Raw genomic sequence first — 13627 nt, 5'->3', positions numbered from 1 at the left:
CCTTAATGAACTTACCCGTGTAAAGTACTTGATGAAGCCATCATGAAAGGCTGCTTGGATAATATTCATCAGTTCCTTTGCTGAAAATAACTGAATTTTAATGTGAACAGTTATATATTCACCATAACTGTTTCAAGTATTAAGTTTATGCAACTTAAATAATTTCATTTTGTTCAATTGTTCCACAGACATGTTTATTGAGTAATGAAAACACCACAATCACGATTGAATGGGAAACACAAAGAATTAGTATTAAGAGTATGCTGTGTGTTTTGATTATGATGCATAACTGAAAACCTAAAATTAACTGTAACTTAAATTGTTTCTCGTGACTTTTTTTCTTTCTCATCCTCCTTTTTCATTCTCCCCTTCTCCTCTTTAAATAAATAAAAATATTCTGAATGTAGCTGAGCTAGTTTTAGAAGTAGAGAGGAAGATTGGTTATAAAGAAGAATATAAGTTAATTTATAAATACAAGTGATCTCAAGTTAAAATCAATATGAAGACAGCCTCTAATCTCCATGTAGCCAAACCTGGGATTAACTCAAGTTCTCAATGTCCTTTGTAAATCATACTAATTAGTTTTCAGGGTAGGCACATCTTACCAGCTTTATACACTTATCAAGTGTCATTTGGATTTGTTACCTAGTGTATGATTGCCATTTGTTCTTGTTATTTCATTTCACAATTTCATTAAAAATTGTGCAATCTAATGCAACATGAGCATTAAAAGGCTTTCATTTTATCTTTTTGAAACAAAGTCTCACTCTATCACCCTGGCTGGAGTGCAGTGGCATGATCTTGGCTCACTGCAACCTCCACCTCCCAAGTTCAAACGATTCTCCTACCTCAGCCTCCCGAGTAGCTGGGATTATAGGCAACGCCACCATGCCCATCTAGTTTTTTTGTATTTTTAGTAGAGATAGGGTTTTGCCATGTTGCCGAGGTTGGTCTCAAACTCCTGGGCTCAAGCAATCTACCCGCCTTGGCCTCCCAAAGTGCCGGGATTATAGGCGTGAGCCACTGTGCCTGGCCAAAAGACTTTTTTATTTTTATTTTTTCTCCACTATAAAAACCAAGGGAAATACTATGGAAGTAGATAAAAGCAAATTGACTACATTATAGACAATATTTTGAAAAACTAAAATTCTAGAAGGCTTCTAGATTTTTGCTTTGGATTGCCTTATGAGTGGCTTTAACTTTTTTCTCCATTAAAAAATAAAAAAAAAAAAACTAGAAATCAAAGGCAATGTGTGAGACTTATGAACAAATAATTTAGTAAAGAACCCCAATCAGTGCATTCTTACTTAATAAAAAGGTCTTGGTTTTACAAACGGTAGCATCCATATCCCCCTATGTAAAATAAGATCAAGTAAGGCTTGATCTTTTCTGTTTTATTTATTTAAGGCTTTTATGACTTTCTGTTTTATTTATTTCATTTGCTTAATCAGTTGGGTAAATTATGAGTCCTAGAATTTAAGAAAAGAGGGCTTCCACTGTACTTTGTACTCTCCATCAGAGAAAAGCTAAAGAAACCCCTTGTTTTGTTAGGCTGAGGCTGGCTGAATTCCATGGGTGTTTCTACATCTGAATATCATTACAAAGACTACCCATTTGAGGAGATAAGCTTGCCATTCAAATCTACCATATCTTCTGGAAATTTTTGAGTTCTTACTCTGCAAAATGAAGAAAATAACATAAACTAACAAGAATGGGGCACAGGTTTCTTCTTGAATGCCAGCTCTGATTAGTTGCTAATTGCTACTTGAAGATCTGTGCTGAGATCCATCTCTAGCCCCTTTCACCTTAGAGTCGAATGCCTGGGTCTGGTGCTGTCAGCTGCAGCAACAGACTAGGGTAGAAGGATGAAACTATCACAGCATTGTTCTCCTGAGCTACAGCCACATTTCTTTCAGTGTTTTCCAGATGTATAAATGAGCTTTTCCTGTCTTTTTCTTTTTTATTTTTTCTTCTGTTGGGACACTCCCATCAGTGATATCCCTCTGTATTGGTTAATTATTTCATAGATTAGAAAGTTTGTGGGCTCTGCACAATTCATCCCTTTGGTTCCTATAGAAAACAAATGTTTGTTAACTCATTTAAAATAAGGACAACTTCACTCAAATAAAATTCATAGAATAAAAACCACTTCTGTCTACTTCTCTAAAAACTGAATAACCTATGTTTTGTCTTCATTAAAGAAAGTCAGTCAAAAAAGAAAGTTTATTCAAAATATTATCCTCACAATGAAGAGTATACAGAATATGAGGGCAAGAGGACTATTCCAATCATCACTGTTTGATTTAGTGAATCTGGCTGCTAAATTGACTCTAAGCTATTTTCTTTACAGTTTGTCACATGGTTTAGAGTCTTTAAGAGGCCAGCCTTCCCAGGTGAAAAGTACAATAGTTTCTAAGACAGAGTATTCATAAGGTTTATGGTGTTAAGAAATTGGTTAAGAAATATTACTTCGCTGCAATCTTTAACAAATGTGGTAAAGGACATTCTGAATTTATAATGTAAATGGGGCTGGAATTGTTTCTTGGAAAATAGAATCAATAAATATATTCTCAGAAGTAAAATATATTGATTGAGTGCTATTGTCTAAATATTCCCTACACCCTAGAAGTTCCTTGTCAAATATACACACAGAAGATATACTATGCTATATAAATGAGGGTTGATAATAGGAATATATAGATCTACACGTTAGGGATATTTTTTTTTTCAGTTTAATGGCATCAAAATTCAAAACAAATGAAACATTATACATGTAACCATGTTTTAAATGCCTCCCATGTACTAGCAGCTGTACTGGTTCTGCCCTTGGGAAGTTTACTGACATAGTTGGGACACAGGCCCATAAATAGATAATTAAAGAGAATATAATTAAAGGCTATTTTAGGGTTATGCCCAGGGAGCTCTCAGGGTATGTCATAACTCCCCACATTTCAAATTACAAAATTTGCTTTACTCCAAAATAAAGGTAGCCTTATTGCACATTTAAGAAAACTTGAAATTGTAAAGTGTTATTGTGAAATGTTAATTTACAGACTTGATTTACCAAATTTACAACAGTAAAGTCAGTCCTATTTTTCAGAATATGAGAGGTATGTGATTTCAGCACCTTAAATGGGATACCTCACATTATTATTACAGTTTAAAACCTATGAGATTTTCTTTTCTATTTTTAATCCTTCTCGTAATGATCTCATTTATTGTCTGCTGGAAGTCAATTTAGGAAATCATGTTAGTCCACTAAGCACTTCAGATAAGGCTATACCATGAAGCATTCCAAGATTATCACAAGGAATTGCTTTCGTATGCCATAAAAGAAGAAATAAGCAGAATATGGCCTGCCGAAGAAGGTTACAGTTTTACAGCCCCTCCCACTGCAGCTCTTAAGTCACTCAGTTACAGTTAACTTCAGATTATCACTCACAGACTGAAAGCAAAACACATCAAAACACTCATCACACACTCTGGGCTTGCGGTGCCACTTGTATATGCGTTTCTAAATCAATGATGAGGGTATCAGAACCAATACTGGACATGGACATGGCAAATTACAGTGAAGTTCTGGACCCAACTTATACAACTTTGGAGTTTGAAACTATGCAGATTCTATATAATTCAAATGGTAAGTTATCATCTATTTATAGATGTAAAGAAAAGTAAGTATAATTGGAGAAGGTAGACTGAGCTTCCAAAAGTAGTGGCTCAATTTTTTTTTTTTTTTTTTTTTTTTTTTTTTTTTTTTTTTTGCTGGAGAGTTTAGGACTTGCTTTTAAGGCCACAAATCTGAGTTTTTGCACTTCATTACAAAATTTAAGTTAATGCTGTGGCTATTTTGTGTTAGAGGTAAGAAAACCCGGTTTTATGTAATAAAGTAATGTCAGAATTCTGTCATCGGTCAGTTACAGAGGTAAAAAGATTAGTTTCAGCTGTTATTTTATTTGCTGTAAGTCATAGTAATAAGTAATATTGGCAGATTGGCTGTGAAAGTATATTTTCTATGCAATATATAAAATGACTTATGGAACAAAGTTTCCATAGAACATTAGGGAGTTTCACTGATTGTCTGCTCTTTTCATTATAATTCCAGTTCTCAATTGGTACTGATGAGAAACTGAATTTTAAATTACTATCAGGTTTTTGCATTGAATGCAAATATGAAAGGGAATAAGGCTTGTATTATAACCTCACTTGACAGGCTAATGTTTAGCCGCACAAAGCTGTTGGTATTTAATTACTGTAATATTTTAACTTTAAATAAGACCTGAGTTGTTTAGGGTTTGTGTCTTTATGTAATACAGTTTACTATTGACTTTGAATTTAGACTTAATACCTAGTAAAAAATCTTGTTTAAAATATGTTATCACTGTTAGAACTCCTAAGATCAAGTAATTATGTATACTTTGGAAAATGTGTGTGTGTGTGTGTGTTTAATGCAAGATTGAGAATATATCTTGTACTGAGGATATCTTACTATTCTACTGTATTGTCTAATTTGTATGACTGGTGTTCTGGTTCTATTTTTAATAAGCAGTTCCTTATTAATGGAGATTTAAAAAAATAGTCAAAAGGTGAATTCTGAAAATTTAGCTCAAATATAGTTAAAATAAAGCTGTAGTACAACTTTCAGGAAGTCACTGTTTCGTGTCCTTATGTCTAGACTTGATTAGAGATATTCCACAGAGTATTTCATCAGAATCATGACTTTAAAAAAACACTCATGATTAAGAAATGGCAGGGACATATTTACCATAATCGTAACACTTATTTACTATGTTTAACGAATATACTGAAATAACGAATTCGTATGGCTATATCCAAAGTGTGGTGTAACTTGTTTGTAATAAGATTGTCAGCAACATGTAAGTATGACACTAAACTTGAAGCCAGAGTGGATTTTTTCATATTTCTATATAGTCTCTCACAATACAATCAATTCCAAACAGTTCTAACTTTCATTTTATTAGTATCTGTTTTGTTAATGTTACCAAAAGAAAAATGTTTAGCATTTTAATCCTATAATGTCACATGACTAACCCTAAGCATATTCTCATTAAAATTTTTTTTCTACTTCATGAAATTATATATGACAATATTTGTCTACTCAGAAATATTAGTAAGTAGAACATATGTAAGTTACAAAATGTAATCAGGACATGACAACCTTTAGTTTTATCCTTTTGTTAGATATACAATAATCAGTTGTCAATATAAAATTTTGCAATAAACGTTTACTATATTACATATTTAATATCTTTTGAATGCATATTGATTTTTAAAGATGTAATCCACAATATTAACTCATTTAAGAAATATTTATTTTATTATAAATATCTACATTTTAAAAATAATTCTTCCTTCAGAATTGTGTATTAGATGACCCACTATATCCTGGGCATAATCCTAAAAACTGGAAAACAGAAGACTAAATCAGACAGATAAATTCTCTACCACCATGGGGCTTACATTCTGTGTGTAAAGATGGGTAATAAATGAGCAGACCAATGCAGAATATACTTTTCACCAATAAAGTTATATAAAAAACTAAGGCCATTTAAAAAAACTAAGGCCAGGTGTGGTGGCTTATACCTGTAGTCCCAGCACTTTGGGAGGCTGAGGCAGGAGGATCACTTGAGCCCAAGAGTTTAAGACCAACCTGGACAACATAGTGAGACCTTATCTCTACAATAAAAAAATTAAAAACTAGCTGGATGTGGTGGTGTACTCCTGTAGCCCCAACTACTCAGGAGGCTGAGGTGGGAAGATTGCTTGAGCTCAGGAGGTCCAGGTTGCAGTGAGCTAGGATTACACCACTGCCCTCCAGTCTGGCTGACAAAGCAAGACCCTGACTCAAAAAATAATAATAATACTTAAAATAAGCAGGGGTCTAGGTTCTACTTGAAGGACAGATGGGAGGTGACATTTTAAAATGTGTGTTCAGAGAAGGTTTCACACAAAATGTGAGACTTTAACAGAAACCTTGTAGCTAGCTCAAAGAAAGGGAAGAACTTTCCTTCCAGACAGAAGGAAGAGCAAGTGAACAAGTTCTGAGATGAGAGTAGCCTTCAATGATGGGAAAAAAAAAAAAAGAAGAAGATATTGCTGGAGAATAGTGAACTGGATGAAAAGTGGTACCAGATACTGGGATCAGAGATTTGGGGGATTTGTAGGCGGGTTTGACATGCAGGGTTTACAGGCTGTGGGAAGATGCCTAGACTTTATTCTCTATCTAGTTACAACAGGGTTGGATGCAGAGAGTGACATTATATGAATTACTTAAAGCAATATCACTTAGGTGGCTTTGGGGTAACAAATAGTAGGGCAGCAAGAACGGAAGGAAAGAATTTAGATAGTGGGCTGTTGCCATAATCTAGAGGAAAGATGATGGTTGATTGAATAAGGGTGTCCGTGGTGAAAAGTTATGGATTAAATATGTATTTCAGGCTGGGCGCGGTGGCTCACACCTGTAATCCCAGAGCTTTGGGAGGTTGAGGTGGGCAGATCACCTGAGGGCAGGGGTTCAAGAACAGCCTGGCCAATATGATGAAACCCCGTCTCTACTAAAATTGTCCTGGCATGGTGGCACATGCCTGTAGTCTCAGCTACTTGGGAGGCTGAGGCGTGGGAATCATTTGAACCTGGGAGACAGAGGTTGCAGTGAGCCAAGATCGCCCCACTATACTCCAACCTGAGCAACAGGGGAGACTCAGTCTCAAAAAATTAAATAAATAAATAAATAAATAAATAAATAAATAAATAAAAGTATTATAAACATGGACTTACCAAGGGATTGGTTATAAAAGATAAAGGAGAGAATACATTAAAGACTCACAGATTATTGGCCCTGGGAAAGTGGATGGAACCATTGACTGATGTAGGGGAGACTGAAGGAAAGAAGAACAAGTTCTAGCGGAAAAATGAGTTTTGTTATTGATACTTCGATTTACAATTCTGATTAGATTTCATAATGAAGTTCTTCAACAGGTGCTTGGGCATTTCAGGCTGATGCCCATGGGAGACATCGGGGCTAGAGAGATAAAATATTGGAATTATTCATCCTACAGCTAATATTTATTGTCATGGAACAGATAAACCTCCCTTGGGAAAGAGCGGAGTTGGAGACCTAAGCCCTATGGTGTCCCAAAGTTAAATGTTCAGAAATAAGAAAGGAGAGGTTGGAGCGGAAGCCGCCAGCCCGGGGGGTTAAAAGGAAAGCACCGGTGTGGGGTCTCCCGGAAGCCAACGAACGGACTGTTTGAGCCTCTAAATAATTAGCAGGACAATTTAATCAGGAAATAGTACTAACTGTAACTCTAATCTTGCTTTTTTTATTCACAGATAATTCTGCCCCAGAGACAAGTATGAATACCACAGACAACGGTGTCAACTGTCTGTGTGCCATCTGTGGGGACAGAGCAACAGGAAAACACTATGGGGCATCGAGTTGTGATGGGTGCAAGGGTTTCTTCAGACGCAGCATTCGTAAGAGTCACGTTTATTCTTGCAGGTACTTTAAATGCCCTTTTAGTCAAGTTATCTTTACAGGTGTTTCAGTTTGGCACGGAAAAAGTAAGAGAAGAAAATTCAGAGTTTTCGTGTATCTGTAAGTCTGTAAGTACAATCTCTAAACTGCAGTACAAGTCAGAACGTGTGGGTATGTATACAGGATGTATTCACATAGGTGGTTCTTTTTTATGAAATATTTTAGACTTATACAAGGTATATAAAAAATCCACCTACCTACCACCCAGCTTAGACCAATATAGTTGAAGCCTTTAATGGACACCTCCTCTAGCACTTTTACTCCTTTGTCTCCTAGAGGTAACTACTATTGCAATTTCATGTTATCTTTTCCTTGTGTTTCTTTATTGTTTTATCACATGTTCATATACCTCTAAACATTTTAAAATCTTCATTTAAAAGGTTTTTCAATATGAGCATTTTTCTTCATGTTGATTTTTTAAGTGCCATTACATCCTAGGTCTAAAAACAAAATTATAAAAGTGCAGATGATTTTGGTAGTTTGTTGATATCAATGAGTGAAATTTAATTTTCAGTCCTAAAATTTAAAATGTATTTCTCATGCCATATTTTTTGTCATTAAATTTAAATGTTTTGTCAGAAGCTTATTTAACTATATTATATTTGTCACGCATTTCCAGTAGGCTGTTTTCTTGTTTTTTTTTTCCTTTATTTTTAGATGAACACCTAGTCAACATCATAACATGATTTAAGTATACATATTGCATCTTGATTCATATGTATGACTGTGCTTGAATGCAGATTACATTTAGATTGAATATAGGCTATTAACAAAAATGGTTAAATTTAACAACAACAAAAAAACTATGTTTGTTCTGTCAATAAAAGGTACGTGTAGAATTATGTCCTTTTAAGAACAGATCAGACATTTGGGAAGAGGTTAACCCTCTCAAAGTCTTGCCATGTGATTTCCTAGGGTGCAATACAAGTTAATATATAACTCCCCAAATATCTATCTAGTTCTCTGATAATTCTTTAATTTTTCCAAGATAGGTTGAAGCAGGTTAAGAAAATACAAATTGCCCACTTTAAAAACTTTATAGGTCATATACACCATGGAATACTATGCAACCATAAAAAAGGATGAGTTCATGTCCTTTGTAGGGACATGGATGCAACTGGAAACCATCATTCTCAGCAAACTATCGCAAGAACAGAAAACCAAACACGGCGTGTTCTCACTCATAGGTGGGAATTGAACAATGAGATCACTTGGACACAGGAAGGGGAACATCACACACTGGGGCCTGTTGTGGGGTGGGGGGAGGGGGAAGGGATAGCATTAGGAGATATACCTAATGTAAACGATGAATAAATATGTGCAGCACACCAACATGGCACATGTACACATATGTAACAAACCTGCACATTGTGCACATGTACCCTAGAACATAAAGTATAATAAAAAAATAATAAGAAAATAAAAAATAAAACTTTCTAGGTAAACAAAAAAAGTGTATTTAGATGAGTTTTGCTTTTATTTACATTAAAACTCTAAAGGTAAAAGGTAGATCAATTTCCTTCATCAAAAATATTTTTGTACGAATGCATCTAAACTAAAACAAATACAGAATAACCTGTAAACCATACCTTCTGGAGTCATGTGCTCTGTTAAAATTGAAATACCTCTGTGTGTGTGTGTGTGTGTGTGTGTGTGTGTGTATGTGTGTGTGTGTAATGGTGATCCAAACAACTAAATCCAACAACTTTTGAGAATCAGAGAATCACAAAGGCTATCAGTACTTCTGTGCTTTCTCTATGAGAAGAGTGGAAAAGGGATGCTCTCAGAGCAGCTTTAAGAGGTTTAAAAAATATTCTAACAACAGATACAGTTTAACTCCTGCACCTTCCTATTAGGAATGTTACTGTCAACCTAGCTGTCTTTACATATGTTAGTATTCAGCAAATGTGATGATTTTCGTTTGGAAAAAACTTGAAGCAAGTTTAGGGGCATGGAGACTTTCTGAAGCTCAGGTTGTGCTGGTCTCAAATGTATCTATTTCCTTAGATGCCAAAATTCCATTTCTACTCTAACTGCTTCATCACACCGAGGTTGGGCTTTGCTTCAAAAGCACTTTTAATTGCTGTTTCGACACTTTTCATGTTATGTTTTTCACCTTATGTACAATTTGTATGCATACGCTGTTAGATTGTAATTTCCTTGAGTGGAGGAGACAAGTAGCATATTAATCTGTTTAATCCTTACACCAGGATCTTGTATGTTGTAGGTGCTTAATAATATGTTTATTCAATTTTTATTATTAATTTAATGTTAATTGAATGCATTCTCCTTGTATTTTTGTCAATCTGGTCCTCTCTTCTGAGTCTCATCAGCCATTTGTTCCCAAATGAGCAATGCCTTGTTCCTCACTCTGAAAGCACATTTCTCTTCTAGCTCAATTTGATTATAGGCTTCGCTTCTCGTTCGATTTTAAGTGGACACTGATAGTTTTTAGAAGAAATACATTTCACAAAATGTGTATCTTTATTCTTATCATTTATCATCAACTACAAATAAACAGGTACATATCTAGATGTATGGATAATTTTGTGCCAGAATTTTGAAGAAATGTTTGTGTTTACTGTATGCTTAATATTTGCCCCTAACTATTTGAGGTGCTTTCACACAACAGCCTTTTGGGCAAGTCCTTCTCTTTATTTTACACTTGTAAACTAAAGTTACTTAACACCCCCAAGTTCTGCTGAGAATCAACGGTGGAACCAAGCTTAGATTTAATTTCAGAGACTGTACTCTTTTTATTTGTTTGTTTGTTTGGTTAAGTACACAAATCAGTTTTTTAGTTTATCCAGGGTGATGCAACGATCGCTACAGTCAAATTTGACCATTTTTATCACTTTATAATGAAACCTTTAGTAGTTACTCCCCCATGTCCTCCCAACTCCCTCCCCAACAATATGAGGTAATTATGAATCTATTTTCTATTTCTACAAATTTGCCTTTTCAGGACATTTTGTATAAACAAAATCATACGATGTGTGATCTCTTTTGTCTTACTTCTTTTGTTTAGAATAGAATAGGCTGCCAAGGTTTATCCGTGTTGTAGCATTTATCTGTACTTCATTCCTATTTACTGACAAATAACAATATTCCACTGTGCAGGCATGCCACATTTTGTTTTTCTATTATCATAGGCTCTTGTATATTCTTCACTTCCGGGCGATGATGAATAATGCTGCTGTGGACATTTATGAGCAAGTTTTTATGTGTACATATGTTTCATTTCTCTGCATACAGACCTAACATGGCATTGCTGGGTTACACTATAACTCTATGTTTAGCTTTTTAAGACAATGCTAAACTTTCTTCCAAAGCAGCTGCGTCATTTAACATTTTAAATAGCGGTGTATGAGGGTTCCAATTTTTCCACATTCTCACCAACACTTGTTTTTTCTTGATTTCATTTGCAGCCATTATAATGTGTGTGAATTCTTACCCCATGATGCCGACTATACTCTCAGTGTTGTCCTCAATTACCTCTTGATGTATAATTTGCCATGTAGGGTAAACTTCAGTGGGGTGTGGGGTACACTTAAAATTAATAGAAGGATATTTAAAAAGAGAAAAGCATGAAAATGCAGGGCCATGAAGTTCTGATAATAGCCTCCTTCATACTGAAATCATTTAGCAATAAGCAACAAAAACTTGAATGCCAAAGATATTCAAAACTAGGTTTGGCTTTCATGACTCATGATAGAAGTGGTTACGCACAGCAGCCAAAATGAAGATAGTCATTCAGTTTTATTTTACTATAAAGACTAAGTGAGAGGTGAGGCTCGTGTTTTCACGCACATGCTGATTGTGAGGCTGGAAAGGTCATAGTTGATTGTTCCTATACCTTCTTTTTAGCGAATCAAATGTGACAACACATATTTAAAATCCATTTGTCTGTTTATTTGCTTTTTTTTTTTTGAAATTATAGTTTTCTGTAAACTAATATATCTTTGATGTTATAGGTTCAGTCGGCAATGTGTTGTTGACAAGGACAAAAGGAATCAATGTAGATATTGTCGATTAAGAAAGTGTTTTAGAGCGGGAATGAAAAAAGAAGGTAATAATAATGGTGATGATAATTAACATTATTGATGAAAAGTGATAAACATACAAACATATTCTCATTGATCACTATAACCTTTTTACATGAGTTCTAATTTTCCTCACTCTAATAAGGAGGAATCTATGGTTCCTCAAGATAAAGAATTTAGTCTAAGGACATACAGCTATTAAGTGGTGTAGCCAGTATTTATCTGGTGACGATCTGATTATGGATATCATTCTCTCCACCGCTATATTGTCCAAGGCAACAAACTTATTGACTAAATAGTACACCAATATTCTGTTAGTGGATTGAAAGTACAGATTTCTTTTTTTTTTTTTTGAGATGGAGTCTCACTCTGTCAACCAGGCTGGAGCGCAGTGTCATGATCCTGGCTCACTGTAACCTACCAGGTTCAAGTGATACTTCTGCCTCAGACTCCCTAGTAGCTGGGACTACAGGTGCGCATCACCATGCCTGGCTAATTTTTGTATTTTTAGTAGAACCAGAGTTTCACCATGTTGGCCAGGCTGGTCTTGAACTCCTGACCTCCAGTAATCCACTCCGTTCAGCCTCTGAAAGTGCTGTGATTACAGACTTGAGTCACCACGCCTGAAGCAAATGTATTTTTTTTTTGTTCTCAATAACAAATGAGTGTCTTTTTTCTTTTAATGAACATTAACTGAACATCTACTTTTCATGCATTCATTTATTTACTAAATATTATTGAACACTGCAATTTTCCAAACACTGTTCTAGGTGCTGAAGCTTCAATAGTGAACATAGTAGACAAAATAATCTTCCCTTTCAGGAAGCTTATATTATATTGAGGGACCAAAACAATAGACTAGATGTGCTATTTTAGTGTGTACTAATTTCGTCTTGCATATATTAAGTATTCTGATTATATTCTCCTATATTCTAAATACGATTAATTTAGAAACAAATGTATTGAACACATTGTAAACATTTGACAGCATGTAACAGCTACAAAATTCTATACTTGTCAGTTTTACTGTTTGGTCATGCCTATCATATGCAAAGAGATGTTTTTCACAACTGTTTCACAAACTAAAAAAATCAAATGAAATCACTATACTAAAGAAGTGTAAAATACATCAAACCCATCTTTAACATAGTTAGCTTTTTCTTTGTCATTCAATATTTTAAGAATGCAGGAATACTATTAGTTTTGCTCAGGTTGGTAATCTTGAAGACAACAAAAAACAAAGTTCACAAAATTAAAGGAGAAGCACTTTCTCATTTAAAAAGTGATTTATTTCTAATTTCATAGGAAGCTCTATTTGGCAGTTTACGGGATTAATTACATACTTGGTCAATTGCCTCCCTCCGTTTCTACTTGAACCCCATGTTTATCCCCACAAAAGTGTAAGCAAATAACAATCCTACATTTCCTTTATGAGTTTTACAATTTGTGAAATACAATTATGATTTAAAATAGGTAAATTTTATCTTCTGTTCATAAAATAATGTGCTAGTTTTCTTAAATAGGTTGTAAAGTAATTTTGAGTTTTCAAGTTGATGTATTTGTCTTCTTTACACTAACAGCATAGTAGCGAGATTAATTAGGTGGAAACAAATAAAAACATAGTTTTATGTCAAAAATGATAGCAGTGAGAGTATAAATGTTTACGATATCTTTTAGCATTTTTCTAAAGAATAATCACGTAAGTGGAATTCATAAAAGCATAGCTAACTTCTTAATATTTGATCACTGCATATGCATTTCCAAATGAGTCAGTTTAGGTTAAAAATCAATAACAATTTCTGTAAATCAAAAAAAGCAAGCTACCAGTAAGTATGATTTTAAAATAAAATATTACTGATTCACTCCAACTTACAGACAACTCACTCCTTTTTTTTTTTTTTTTTTTTTTGAGATGGAGTCTCTCTCTGTCACCCAGACTGGTGTGCAGTGGCGCGATCTCGGCTCACTGCAAGCTCCGCCTCCCGGGTTCACGCCATTCTCCTGCCTCAGCTTCCTGAGTAGCTGG

General features: G+C 34.7%; 1 protein-coding gene across 3 annotated transcripts in view; it reads left to right on the top strand.

The window, feature by feature from the left end:
• The window catches only part of HNF4G (hepatocyte nuclear factor 4, gamma), a 170906-nt gene that overhangs the window by 140515 nt on the left and 16764 nt on the right, over positions 1-13627 (top strand). For 2 of the 3 annotated variants that reach the window (XM_011981972.1, XM_011981971.1), the window contains 2 exons: positions 7354-7522; positions 11533-11627. In XM_011981972.1, coding sequence (XP_011837362.1) covers positions 7377-7522; positions 11533-11627 — 241 coding nt within the window. In that variant the 5' untranslated portion in view covers positions 7354-7376. Of the gene's footprint in view, positions 1-3435; positions 3641-7353; positions 7523-11532; positions 11628-13627 lie in introns of those variants that run through there. The other variant, XM_011981970.1, reaches the window with a different exon arrangement.

This window comes from Mandrillus leucophaeus, unplaced genomic scaffold (genome assembly GCF_000951045.1).
Source record: "Mandrillus leucophaeus isolate KB7577 unplaced genomic scaffold, Mleu.le_1.0 Scaffold233, whole genome shotgun sequence".
Taxonomy (NCBI): domain Eukaryota; kingdom Metazoa; phylum Chordata; class Mammalia; order Primates; family Cercopithecidae; genus Mandrillus; species Mandrillus leucophaeus.
The sequence above is the reverse complement of the archived record's forward strand: the minus strand, read 5'-3'. Positions and strand labels throughout refer to the sequence as shown.